The sequence below is a fragment of the Vicia villosa genome, linkage group LG5 (genome assembly GCF_029867415.1).
Source record: "Vicia villosa cultivar HV-30 ecotype Madison, WI linkage group LG5, Vvil1.0, whole genome shotgun sequence".
Lineage (NCBI taxonomy): Eukaryota > Viridiplantae > Streptophyta > Magnoliopsida > Fabales > Fabaceae > Vicia > Vicia villosa.
Window position 1 is genome coordinate 48,676,888 of NC_081184.1, and position 14,956 is coordinate 48,691,843.

General features: G+C 37.2%; 1 protein-coding gene across 1 annotated transcript; it reads right to left on the reverse strand.

Annotated features, from left to right (window-relative positions):
• Nucleotides 1–4,514: 4,514 nt before the first annotated feature.
• On the reverse strand, nucleotides 4,515–6,677 carry LOC131604623 (uncharacterized). The gene has a single exon (XM_058877053.1). The coding sequence runs from the start codon at nucleotides 6,675–6,677 to the stop codon at nucleotides 4,515–4,517; it is 2,163 nt and encodes a 720-aa protein (XP_058733036.1).
• Nucleotides 6,678–14,956: the final 8,279 nt, after the last annotated feature.

Sequence of the window (14,956 nt, forward strand, 5' to 3'; positions counted from 1 at the left end):
GAATGTCACATCTTTCAAATAAAACAGAAACTAAAGTCTCAATACTTTATTTATTCGTTCCTCACTAAATTCATTAACACAGCGGAAATAGTTTTATTTAAAATAAATCACGGCACACTTGCCTCCAATAAATAAAATCCACCTTAACTCGTAGTTCTCCAAAAATTAGAAAATAGAAAATGATACGTAACAAAATTCAATAAAATAATAATTGAAATAAAATCCCCAAAAACTCCCGTGTTACGTATCAGAGCGACTCCTAAGACTCGATCAAGCAACACGTACTCCACGTACAGCTTAGATACCTGAGTTATCTGTACTTCCGAAGAAGCACAGACACAACAAACAAGAAAGAAAGGGGTGAGAACTACATTCAATAAATAACGGTGATTAATACATGCTAAGGAGTAGTACTCACGCCAATCACACATTACCACATATCAGCAACATAATTATCAATTCAATCACAATTTAATATTCAATCACAATAATGCAATGTGACTCCATGACTTGACGCAAATGCATGTGGTACCAAAACACGGCTCATTCAATCGAACCCGATTCACAAAGAATCCGGATAATTCGCATACACTCCACTGAGCAACGAATTATCTCCAACACAACTCCACAAGTGAGTCCGGACCTACTAGGCATCCACCAAAGATTTTCACCTAGCAGTCTCAATGCTATAATATGCAATGCACCAATAAACAATACATATATTAAAAAAATACATCACGCATATTATACGATCCATCTGATCCACGATCCTCTTGATCACTTGTAAACATCGTTTACCGTAACTCACCTCGGAGTTACACTCGCTTCCAAAATACAGCACACCACTAATAATAGCATTATTACCGATTAAACTTGTCAATTTAATTCAGCCAAGTATTGAAATCTAGCACTGATAAATTACTTCCGGTTAATATCATTTTCCTCTTAGCAACACACATCACAACATGCCTCTTAATTTGCTGTCAAACGGTTAAAGGTGTCCGCCAAATAAATTGATACTCACTGTATCTACTATCCATAAAGGGATTAATTATATTATACATTTTTATTACTCTGCAACTTACTCTTATTAATTGGTTAATAGTCATAATAATTTGATTAAAATAGTTAACAGGTAGTGTTGTAATCATTTCTATACTTAATTTTCTGCTATGACTACTCTTCTGCTGTCCATTCTAAACCGCTATGTTACTGGTTTTACTAACTATAAGTGAAATGATTATATAAGGTTCTTAGAATTAGTATTATAGGCTTACTAATTAATTGCTAATACTTATTAATACTCATGGTTAGTGTTTATTCCATTAGGCTAATGTAAAGAGTTACTGGGAATTATTTATTTTGCTAACTAGTTGCTAAGCTTAGAAACTATATAAAAAAAAGTAGTTCTAAATACACACACATACACGGTGGTGGCTTCTACTCCTATAGTCACCGCCCCACTCACACTACACACCACACACACATATATTTCAACACAAGGCTGGCCTATAGAAATGAAATTAACCATGGCATTCTCGTACCGCCTCGGTTCTTAATTAATTCTCTTTGGCACAAAACAAAACAGCAATAGCAACAACCATATGACAGCAATAACCAACAGAGATAATATATCCATTCAATCACACAATTCACCACCAATGAATCAATAATCAAACACAGACAGAATTTGACATATAAATTCCTATGAGGATAAGGACTCCTCACTACCCCTCATGATTAAATCACCTATAAAGAACCGATTCTCCCCTTTACCTCGATTCCGAAAATTGTTTTGACTATGGGGAAATCTCTCAGTGGCCTCCTTGTTCTTCCTCCTCCCTTAGCCTCCAAATGCACAAATGATTCTAAAAACCTAATTCCTCTCTTTAGACCCTTATATACTTATTAGTAAAATACCACTCTTGTCCTTAGCCACTAATAACCTAATTTCCTTAATTTTATTAATAATAATAGTATTAACAATTATACTAACAATGCTAATTCTAATAATAATATAAATAATAGTAATCAATAAAAAAAATAATAGTACTAATAATAATAATAATAATACTAATATTAATATTATTACTAATAATAATATTACTCAAGTCTAGCATTACTAAATTAATGTTATTCCGACGTTCTTAATTTATCCGCTCCGGTAAGGTTACTCCGCCTACGCGTTTGATCACACACCCAAAACAAAGTCAATCAAATATAATACTACGAGGATTAAATAATTTAAAATGGGGTGTTACAACTCTCCCCCACTTAAATTATTTTCGTCCTCGAAAATGTACCTGATGGAAACAGTTCCGGATACGACTCTCGCATCCTGCTCTCCAACTCCCAGGTCACACTTCCTTCAGCAGCTCCTCCCCAAGCTACTCTCACCAACGGAATCTCCTTTCCTCTAAGCTGTTTCATCTTCCGATCTTCGATCCTAATCGGCATCGCTTCCACAGTGAGGTTATCACGAATTTGAACTTCATCCTGTTGAATGACATGAGATGAATCAGACACATATTTTCGAAGTTGCGACACATGAAACACGTCATGCAAGTTCGAAAGCTCAGGCGGCAAAGCCATCCTATAGGCTACTGTACCCACTCTCTGCAAGATTTGATACGGTCCAATAAACTTAGGATCCAACTTCTTAGACTTCAAGGCACGACCAATACCTGTCACAGGGTTAACTTTCAAAAACACATGGTCGCCTTCGCTGAATTCTAAATCCTTCCTTCGATTATCATGATAACTCTTCTGTCTACTCTGAGACGCTTTCATCTTCTCACGAATCATCTGGATTGTCTCAGTAGTTTGTTGCACAATTTCTGGCCCAAGCACAATCCTTTCGCCGGTCTCATACCAACACAAAGGTGTCCTACACCTTCTACCATACAGAGCCTCGAAAGGTGCCATTCAAATGCTAGAATGGTAGCTATTATTATACGTGAACTCAATCAATGGCAAATGAGTATCCCACGCACCACCTTTCTCCAACACACAAGTTCTCAACAAGTCTTCTAGCGATTGAATAGTCCTCTCCGACTGACCGTCTGTCTGCGGATGGTAAGCCGAACTCAATTTAAGCTTAGATCCTAAAGCTTCTTGCAAGCTCTTCCAAAATTCTGAAGTAAATCTCGGATCTCTGTCTGACACTATGCTCAATGGAACGCCGTGCAACTTCACAGTTATTTTGATATAAATCTCTGCTAACTTTGACAACGGAAAACTGATGTTAATTGGTATAAAATGTGCGGACTTAGTAAGTCGGTCCACAACCACCCAAATAGCATCAAATCCCCGCGCTGTATTTGGCAAACCTGTAACAAAATCCATAGTAATACTGTCCCACTTCCACTCTGGAATTTCCAACGGTTGCAGCAGTCCTGAAGGTTTCTGATGTTCTACTTTTGACTTCTGACATGTCAAGCAAGCATAAACAAACTGGGCTATGTTTCTCTTCATACCAGACCACCAAAACAACTTCTTAAGATCTTGATACATTTTTGTAGCTCCCGGATGTATACTCAAGTTACTCCGGTGACTTTCCTCTAAAATTGCTTTCCTCAATTCGTCATTATCCGGTACGCAAATTCTGCCCCGGAATCTCAACACGCCAACATTATCCATTTTAAAGTCATTATCCGGATTGTCTTCTCCGGTAGGTATCATGTCCACTAATTTCACATCAAGCCTCTGATTCTCCTTAATTATATCCAAAAAGTCATTATTTATCTTCAGCATACCCAACTTAACACTCTCAGGTGTCGTCTCACAAACCATACTTAAATCTCTAAATTGTTCAATTAGTTCCATCTCCTTCACCATTAATGACGACATATGAATTGTCTTCCGACTCAGCGCATCTGCCACGACATTAGCCTTCCTGGATGGTAACTCAAACTGAAATCATAGTCTTTCAAGAACTCTAACCATCTCCTCTGCCTCATGTTTAATTCCTTCTGATCAAACAGATACTTCAGACTTTTATGATCACTGAATACTTCGAATCTTGACCCATACAGATAATGTCTCCAAATTTTCAATACGAAAACCACTGCTGCCAATTCAAGATCATGAGTAGGATAATTCCTCTCATGCACCCTCAATTGTCGCGAAGCATAGGCGACAACCTTACCATCTTGCATTAATACTCCGCCTAATCCCATTTTAGACGCATCGCAATACACAACAAACGGTTCACTTGGATTTGGTAGAATCAACACTGGCGATGTAGTCAACTTCTTCTTCAACTCTTCGAAACTTTTCTCACATGCCGCATCCCACACAAAAGCTTGACTCTTCCTAGTCAACTGAGTTAATGGCAACGCCAAATTAGAAAATCCTTCAATAAACCTGCGATAATATCCTGCCAGACCCAAGAAGCTTCTAATCTCCGTCACCGTCTTCGGAGGTTCCCACTGAAGTACCGCACTTACTTTAGATGGGTCAACTGCTATTCCATCACCTGAAATAACATGTCCTAAGAAACTCACGGTCCCCAACTAAAACTCACACTTTGAGAACTTTGCGAATAATTTGTTATCCTTCAACACTTGCAACGCAATCCTCAAGTGTTTTGCATGATCTTCTTCAGACTTAGAATAAATCAGTATATCATCAATGAACACCACTATGAACTGATCCAAATATGAATGAAAAATATGATTCATATACTCCATAAACACACCCGGCGCATTAGACACTCCGAAAGGCATCACTGCATATTCGTAATGTCCGTAACGAGTTCTAAAAGCAGTCTTTTGAATATCCTCATCTTTTACTCTAATCTGATGGTAACCTGATCTCAAATCAATTTTACTAAACACGCGGGCACCAACAAGTTGATCCATTAAATCATCAATCCTTGGTAATGGATATTTATTCTTAATGGTCACTTTATTCAACTGACGGTAATCGATACACAAACGCATACTACCATCTTTCTTCTTCACCAACAACACTGGAGCTCCCCACGGTGATACACTCGGCCGAATAAATTTCTTATCCAGCAAATCACCAATTTGAGCCTTCAACTCTGACAATTCCGATGCAGACATCCTGTACGGCGCCATAGAAATAAGCCTAGTACCAGGAACTAGATCAATAGAAAATTCAATCTCCCTCTCTGGAGGTAACTCTGTAATGTCGTCAGGAAATACTTCCAGAAATTCTTTCACCACCGGTATCGCTTCAATTGACGTTTTGTTCTCAACAGACAGTGAAGCAAACACAACAAACACCTTAGCTTCGTCCCCCAACAATATTCTCATCTCCTTGGTAGATAACAAATCCGCCAACGCTTCCTCTTCAGGAGTAAGGAACAACAACCTCTTCCTAAAGCAGTCAATATACACACGGTTGAACTCTAGCCAGTTCATTCCCAAAATAACGTCCAGATTACTGATTGGCAAACAAATCAAGTCCACTCCGAAATCTCTATCAAAGATAGTCAAAGGACAATTCAAGCACGCTAAAGAAGTAACCACAGAACCAATAGATGGAGTTTCAATAGTCATCTTCCGATCTAAAGTAGACGACACAAGTCCTAATCTCTTCACACAGTCCACAGAAATAAACGAGTGGGTTGCACCCGTATCAATAATGGCAATCAAAGGAGTGTTATGGATGAAACAAGTACCTTTGACTATTCGGTCCTCATTGGTTGACTGGGCTCCTACTAATGCAAACACCTTGCCATTACCCTGAGTCTTCTTTGGCTTCTGACAGTGAGTGCTGATATGACCTTCTTCGCCACAGTTGTAGCATGTAGGCACCTTAGTTCTACAATCTGCTACCACATGACCTGCTTTCCCACATTTGAAGCATTTCTTAACATCCTTTGGACACTCATTAGCACGGTGTCCCTCAGTACCACACTTGAAGCAAACAATGGGGTTGGAAGCAAATCCTCCTCCCCCACTTGGCTTCTTCCCAAAAGCAGCTTTTTGTTTTCCTTTAGTATCAGGAACACTATACGGCTTTCCACGATTATGATTACCTTTTCGATCATTCACAGCTTTGTAATGTGCAATCCTGGCTCGGTTATCATTGTCATAGATCCGGCTTCTGCTCACCAGCTCTGGATAATTCCTTATCTTCTGACAAGCAATACCCTGTTTAATCTCGGGACGCAGCCCGTTCTCAAACTTGATGCACTTGGAATTCATAGCCTCATTAGTATTGTAATGAGAGCAATATTTCATCAATTCCTCGAATCGAGCAGCATACTCATCGACAGACATATTCCCCTGCTTCAATTCCAGGAACTCAATCTCCTTCTTGCTTCGAGCATCTTTCGGAAAGTACTTTTCTAGAAACTCAGACCGAAACACTACCCAAGTAATCACAGTACCCGCCGCTTCCATTCTCTGACGACTGTTATCCCACCAGTCCTCAGCTTCACCTTCCAACATGTGCGTACCAAACTGTACCTTCTGATCCTCATTGCATCCCATGGTTCTGAAGATCTTCTCAATAGCCTTCAACCATTTATGTGCAGTATCTGGATCAATAATACCACCTTCAAACTTAGGAGGTTTGTTGCTTTGGAACTTCTCCAAGTTGCGAAACTGCAGATCACCAGCATTTTGATTGTTGTTATTCTGCACCGACTGCGCCATAGCTTCTAGTGCAGCAGCAAGAGCGGCATCATTCCTTCCTACCATTCTGCCCAACAATTCAAAATACAGTTAGAAGAACACACAAGTCTATTCCTAAATTAAAGACTGACTCTACTACATTTGGCCGATTGAACCGACCTGCTCTGATACCAATTGTAACACCCCACTTTTCCCAATTTAAAAGTTACGGTAAAATAGTAATAATATTATCAGAGTAATACAACACAAGTGGAATGTCACATCTTTCAAATAAAAACAGAAACTAAAGTCTCAATACTTTATTTATTCGTTCCTCACTAAATTCATTAACACAGCGGAAATAGTTTTATTTAAAATAAATCACGGCACACTTGCCTCCAATAAATAAAATCCACCTTAACTCGTAGTTCTCCAAAAATTAGAAAATCAAAAATGATACGTAACAAAATTCAATAAAATAATAATTGAAATAAAATCCCCAAAAACTCCCGTGTTACGTATCAGAGCGACTCCTAAGACTCGATCAAGCAACACGTACTCCACGTACAGCTTAAGTACCTGAGTTATCTGTACTTCCGAAGAAGCACAGACACAACAAACAAGAAAGAAAGGGGTGAGAACTACATTCAATAAATAACGGTGATTAATACATGCTAAGGAGTAGTACTCACGCCAATCACACATTACCACATATCAGCAACATAATTATCAATTCAATCACAATTTAATATTCAATCACAATAATGCAATGTGACTCCATGACTTGACGCAAATGCATGTGGTACCAAAACACGGCTCATTCAATCGAACCCGATTCACAAAGAATCCGGATAATTCGCATACACTCCACTGAGCAACGAATTATCTCCAACACAACTCCACAAGTGAGTCCGGACCTACTAGGCATCCACCAAAGATTTTCACCTAGCAGTCTCAATGCTATAATATGCAATGCACCAATAAACAATACATATATTAAAAAAATACATCACGCATATTATACGATCCATCTGATCCACGATCCTCTTGATCACTTGTAAACATCGTTTACCGTAACTCACCTCGGAGTTACACTCGCTTCCAAAATACAGCACACCACTAATAATAGCATTATTACCGATTAAACTTGTCAATTTAATTCAGCCAAGTATTGAAATCTAGCACTGATAAATTACTTCCGGTTAATATCATTTTCCTCTTAGCAACACACATCACAACATGCCTCTTAATTTGCTGTCAAACGGTTAAAGGTGTCCGCCAAATAAATTGATACTCACTGTATCTACTATCCATAAAGGGATTAATTATATTATACATTTTTATTACTCTGCAACTTACTCTTATTAATTGGTTAATAGTCATAATAATTTGATTAAAATAGTTAACAGGTAGTGTTGTAATCATTTCTATACTTAATTTTCTGCTATGACTACTCTTCTGCTGTCCATTCTAAACCGCTATGTTACTGGTTTTACTAACTATAAGTGAAATGATTATATAAGGTTCTTAGAATTAGTATTATAGGCTTACTAATTAATTGCTAATACTTATTAATACTCATGGTTAGTGTTTATTCCATTAGGCTAATGTAAAGAGTTACTGGGAATTATTTATTTTGCTAACTAGTTGCTAAGCTTAGAAACTATATAAAAAAAAGTAGTTCTAAATACACACACATACACGGTGGTGGCTTCTACTCCTATAGTCACCGCCCCACTCACACTACACACCACACACACATATATTTCAACACAAGGCTGGCCTATAGAAATGAAATTAACCATGGCATTCTCGTACCGCCTCGGTTCTTAATTAATTCTCTTTGGCACAAAACAAAACAGCAATAGCAACAACCATATGACAGCAATAACCAACAGAGATAATATATCCATTCAATCACACAATTCACCACCAATGAATCAATAATCAAACACAGACAGAATTTGACATATAAATTCCTATGAGGATAAGGACTCCTCACTACCCCTCATGATTAAATCACCTATAAAGAACCGATTCTCCCCCTTACCTCGATTCCGGAAATTGTTTTGACTATGGGGAAATCTCTTAGTGGCCTCCTTGTTCTTCCTCCTCCCTTAGCCTCCAAATGCACAAATGATTCTAAAAACCTAATTCCTCTCTTTAGACCCTTATATACTTATTAGTAAAATACCACTCTTGTCCTTAGCCACTAATAACCTAATTTCCTTAATTTTATTAATAATAATAGTATTAACAATTATACTAAAAATGCTAATTCTAATAATAATATAAATAATAGTAATCAATAAAAAAAATAATAGTACTAATAATAATAATAATAATAATAATAATAATAATAATACTAATATTAATATTATTGCTAATAATAATATTACTCAAGTCTAGCATTACTAAATTAATGTTATTCCGACGTTCTTAATTTATCCGCTCCGGTAAGGGTACTCCGCCTACGCGTTTGATCACACACCCAAAACAAAGTCAATCAAATATAATACTACGAGGATTAAATAATTTAAAATGGGGTGTTACAACATCAACCTTCTTCTGAGTACCAATACAATACATGATGTATTGTTGATTGCTGTTGATGAAGTCAAAAGAACTTGTTGATTTTCTATGGTAGAAACAGCCTAAAAGAATCTTCGTCCATATCTTGTATATGTTCTTCAGATCCTTAACTTTTGTTTACTTCTTTCCATCAGTAAATATTTCAGAATAAACTTTATTCCAATCAGTTCTGAGAGTGGCTTCAATTTCTCCTTCATCGTTCATCAAGTCAAACAACATTCTCAATGTATTTTCAGTGATGGAGACGAATCTTCCATGAACAAATGAAACAATTGCTTTAGGGATGACGAAAGCATGAACCCAGAACTCCTTCACTAGGTCTGGATAAACTGGTCCACAGAACTCAAGAAACAAGGATTGCCATCTTTGAAAAACCATGTTATTTTTTATACGAACTTGATGTTCTTCAAGATTATCAACATCAACCATCAGTTCACAAATAACTTCCAACTGGTCTCGAGGAATCGAGCAAGTAACCATAGGAATGAGTTCTTGTTCTTGTTCTTGATGTTATTGTTGAGATGCAGAACCAGCAATTTGTAATGAAGAAGCAGCCATTGACACTTTTCTGAGATTCTTGGTTTTTCTTTTAGGGTAAGAGAATAGGGCAAAAAGATTGCAGAAATGCATAAACAATGGAGAGAATGAGTGCGTAAAAGAGAGAATGATGTGATGAAGGTGGTATAAATAGACACGGATTTGAAAATAAATGCAATTAACTTTTGAGAATGAACAGTTACAAGATGCAAAAAATCAAATGCATTTAATGTTGAGTGACGTTAGGGTAAAACGTGATATTTGAAATGATTTGCATAGTTACCTAGGGCGGCGTCTCATCAACTGCACGCATGCTTGTCCAAATAGAGTGAACACGTGTTCAACTTCTGGAGTAGCTGGTGACAGCTGTTTTGCTTTAAAAGAGATCATGAATCAACTTAGACATATGAAACATTAGTAATAATAGAATCAGAATATCTAACTGACTAATCATCAGAACTTCTTAAAAAAAGATCATTTCAAATCTAATTCATATATCAGAACTTCTCATCCTTTCATTCTGGGCATAAATCCATACTGATATTCTTCAGAATAAACTTAAACCTATCTTCAGCAAGGGGTTTTGTAAAGATATCAGCCCATTGATGGTCTGTATCAACAAAGTTTAAAGAAAGAACACCCTTCTGAACATAGTCCCTAATGAAATGATGTTTAATCTCAATATGTTTAGCCTTGGAATGTAAGATTGGATTCTTAGATAAACATATAGCAGAAGTATTATCACAGAAGATAGGAATGTTACTCTCATGTATCTGATAATCTTCTAGCTGACTCTTCATCCAGAGCACCTGTGTACTACATCCAACAGCAGCAACATATTCTGCTTCTATTGTAGAGAGGGCAATGGTAGCTTGCTTCTTGCTGTACCAGGAGATCAGGTGACTTCCAAGAAATTGACAACTTCCAGATATACTTTTCCTTTCAACTCTATCTCCAGCGTAATCAGCATCACAAAATCCTACTAAGTTGTATTCTTCAGATCTTCTGTAGACTATACCAACATTAGTAGTACCTTTCAGATACCTCAGAATTCTCTTAACAGCTGTTAAGTGATATTCTCAAGGATCTGATTGGAATCTTGCACACAGACAAACACTGAATAAAATATCAGGTCTAGAAGCCGTAAGATATAGAAGAGATCCAATCATACCTCTGTAGAGCTTCTGATCTACCTTCTTACTTACCTCGTCCTTACCTAGGACACACGTTGGATGTATAGGAGTCTTTGCTTCTTTGCTTTCTGAAAGATTAAACTTCTTCAGAAGTTCTTTCACATACTTGGTTTGATGAACATAGGTTCCATCATAAGTTTGATTGATCTGGATCCCAAGGAAATACTTGAGTTCTCCTATCATGCTCATTTCAAACTCAGCCTGCATAGACTTAGCAAACTCCTTTCCAAGTGTAGCATTAGAGGTTCCAAAGATAATATCATCAACATAAATTTGACAAATTAAAATATCATTTTTAAAGGTTTTACAAAAGAGAGTAGTATCCACTTGTCCTCTAGTGAAACCATTATCTAGAAGGAAAGAACTTAATCTTTCATACCAAGCTCTAGGAGCTTTCTTCAGGCCATATAATGATTTCTTTAATTTGAAAACATGTTCTAGAGACTTAGAGTCTTCAAAACCAGGAGGTTGGTGGACATATACTTCCTCATATATATAACCATTTAAAAAGGCACTCTTAACATCCATCTGGTATAGAGTGATGTTATGTTGAGTGGCAAAAGAAATCAATAAGCGAATAGATTCTAACCTGGCCACTGGTGCAAAATTCTGTATAGTCTATGCCTTCTTGCTGACTATAGCCCTGAGCAACCAGTCTGGCTTTGTTTCTTATAACTTCTCCTTTTTCGCTTAGCTTGTTTCTGAAGACCCACTTGGTTCCAATGATGTTGAATCCTTTTGGTCTAGGAACAAGATCCCATACGTCATTCCTTGTAAACTGATTAAGTTCTTCTTGCATGGCAATTATCCAGTCAGCTTCCTCCAGAGCTTGATCAACAGAAGTTGGCTCGATAAGAGATACTTGACCAAATTGACATTTTGCATTGTTCTTAAGGAATGATCTTGTTCTGATATGATCTTCTTTCTTCCCAAGGATAAGATCTTCTAAGTGAGCAGAGGTGAGTCTAGAAGATCTTCTGATAGTTGGTTCTTCAGAAATTCTGAGATTCTCTAATGAAGTGGCAACATGATCTTCTGATACCTTGCTTATGGGTTCTTCAGCTTCTGAGTTAGAGATTTCAATATCTGCAAAATTCTCAAACTGCTTTGGTTTTTCAAGACCAAGCTTATCATCAAATATGATATTGATTGATTCTTCAACAATCAATGTTTCAGTATTGTATACTCTGTAGCCTTTTGAGCGTTCAGAATATCCAAGAAGGAAACACTTTTGTGCCTTAGAATCAAACTTACTCAGATGATCCTTAGTGTTCAGAATATAACATGTAAATCCAAATGGATGAAAATAAGAAAGTTGGGCTTTCTGTTCTTCCCCAATTCATAAGGAGTCTTATTGAGAATAGGTTTTATAGAGATTCTATTCTGAATATAACATGCAGTATTTATTGCTTCTGCCCAGAAATGCTTAGCCATATTAGTCTCGTTGATCATGGTTCTGGCCATTTCTTGTAGAGTCCTATTCTTTCGCTCTACAACTCCATTTTGCTGTGGAGTTCTAGGGCAAGAGAAGTCATGGGCAATAACATTTTCTTTGAAATAAATCTCAAAGAATCTGTTCTCAAATTCGCCACCATGATCACTTATGACCTTTATGATTTTACACTCTTTCTCAGATTGGATCTGAGTGCAGAAGTCAAAGAATACTGTATGAGACTCATCCTTGTGTTTCAAGAACTTTACCCATGTCCATCTGCTATAATCATCTACGATGACTAATCCATATTTCTTCCCTCTGACAGATGCTGTTTTGACTGGGCCAAACAGATCAATATGCAGAAGTTCTAGCGGCCTAGAGGAAGAAACAACATTCTTAGACTTGAATGTAGGTTTGGAAAACTTCCCTTTCTGACATGCTTCGCAAAGAGCATCTGATTTATATTTTAGATTAGGGACTCCTCTGACCAGATTTAGTTTGTTAATTTGAGAAATATTTCTCAAACTAGCATGGCCTAATCTTCTGTGCCAGACCCATTGCTCTTCGCTAACAGACATAAGACAAGTTACCTTCTGATTCTTAAGATCTTGAAGATCAATCTTGTAAATGTTGTTCTTTCTCTTGCCTATAAATAGGATTGAGCCATCCTTCTGACTTACAACTTTGCAAGACTTTTGATTTAAGATTATGTCATAACCATTGTCACTTAATTGACTTATGGACAATAAGTTATGAGCTAATCCATCTACAAGAAGTACATTAGATATGGAAGGAGAGTTACCAATACTTATGTTTCTTGAGCCAATGATTTTGCCCTTCTGATCTCCTCCAAACTTGACTTCACCAGCGGACTTAAGCACCAAGTCTTGGAACATAGACCTTTTTCCCGTCTTGTGCCGCGAGCACCCAGAGTCCAGGTACCATGACATGTTTTGCTTTGTCTTCTTTGCTGCCAAGGATATCTGCAACAGAAATTATCTTCTCCTTAGGTACTCACATTTTCTTGGGTCCTTTCTTGTTAGTTTTCCTCAAGTTCTGATTGAACTTGGGTTTAGCATGATAAACAACAGGAGGTACAACATGATATTCCTTAGGTTGAGCAACATGATATTTTCTATTTTGTGTCACATGCTTCTTAGTGTTTGTAACGTGAAAACTTTTAGCATGTGAGGTTAGCCTAATATCATGGGAGTGGCCATACTTGAACTGATCATACAATGGCTTGTATGTGATTTTCATATCATCTACAGGTTCAAGTTTGTATGGGGTATCACCCTCATAACCTATGCCAACTCTCTTGTTTCCACTAACAGCATATATCATAGAGGCAAGTTGACTTCTACCAATACCTCTAGATAAGAATTTCCTGAAACTCAAGTCATATTCTTTAAGAATATTGTTCAAGCTTGGAATAGATTTTTCTGAACCAAAAGATGACTCAGCATCTTTGGATAGTTTTAAAACTTTTTCTTTGAGTTCAGAATTTTCTAATTCAAGCTTCTTAGTTTCAGATATAAAGAGCTTTCTCAGCTTTTTGTACTTGATACTAAGCTTAGACTTGATTTCAAGAATTTTAGCAAAACTGGAAGCTAGCTCATCTCTAGATAGATCAGAAAATACCTCTTTAGAGTCAGAGTCTGATTCTGATGTAGATTCTGATTCAGCATCCACAGTAGCCATCAGCGCTATGTTGGCTTGCTCGTCTTCAGAGTCTGATTCTGATTTTGATGAATCTGAATCATCCCAAGTTGCCATAAGACCTTTCTTCTTTTGGAACTTCTTCTTGGGTTTCTCGCTCTGAAGCTTTGGACACTCACTCTTGTAGTGACCTGGCTCCTTGCACTCAAAGCACGTGACCTTCTTTTTGTCAGATCTTCTGATTCCAGAAGATTCTCCTCTTTCAGGCTTTTTAGAACTTCTGAAGTTCTTGAACTTCCTTTGCTTACTCTTCCAGAGTTGGTTTACCCTTCTGGAGATCATGGACAGTTCATCTTCTTCTTCTTCTGATTCTTCAGAATCTTCTTCTTCAGCTTGAAAAGCGTTAGTGCATTTTTTATTTAAAGATTTTAATGTAATAGACTTACCTTTCTTCTGAGGTTCATTAGCATCCAGCTCTATTTCATGACTCCTCAAAGCACTGATCAGCTCTTCCAAAGATACTTCATTCAGATTCTTTGCAATCTTGAATGCAGTCACCATTGGGCCCCATCTTCTGGGCAAGCTTCTGATGATCTTCTTGACGTGATCAGCCTTTGTATATCCCTTGTCAAGCACTCTTAATCCAGCAGTTAGAGTTTGAAATCTTGAGAACATTGTTTCAATGTTTTCATCATCCTCCATCTTGAAGGCTTCATACTTCTGGATTAATGCAAGAGCTTTTGTTTCTTTGACTTGGGCATTTCCTTCGTGAGTCATCTTTAATGATTCAAAGATGTCATGGGCAATTTCCCTGTTTGATATCTTCTCATATTCAGAATGAGAAATAGCATTCAGCAAAATAGTCCTTGACTTATGATGATTTTTGAATTGTTTCTTTTGATCATCACTCATTTCTTGTCTTGACATCTTTGCTCCAATAGAATTTATTG

Bases quoted from the DNA above. Each gene is read 5' to 3' on its own strand.
- LOC131604623 (XM_058877053.1), bottom strand. From the start codon at position 6,677: ATGGTAGGAAGGAATGATGCCGCTCTTGCTGCTGCACTAGAAGCTATG.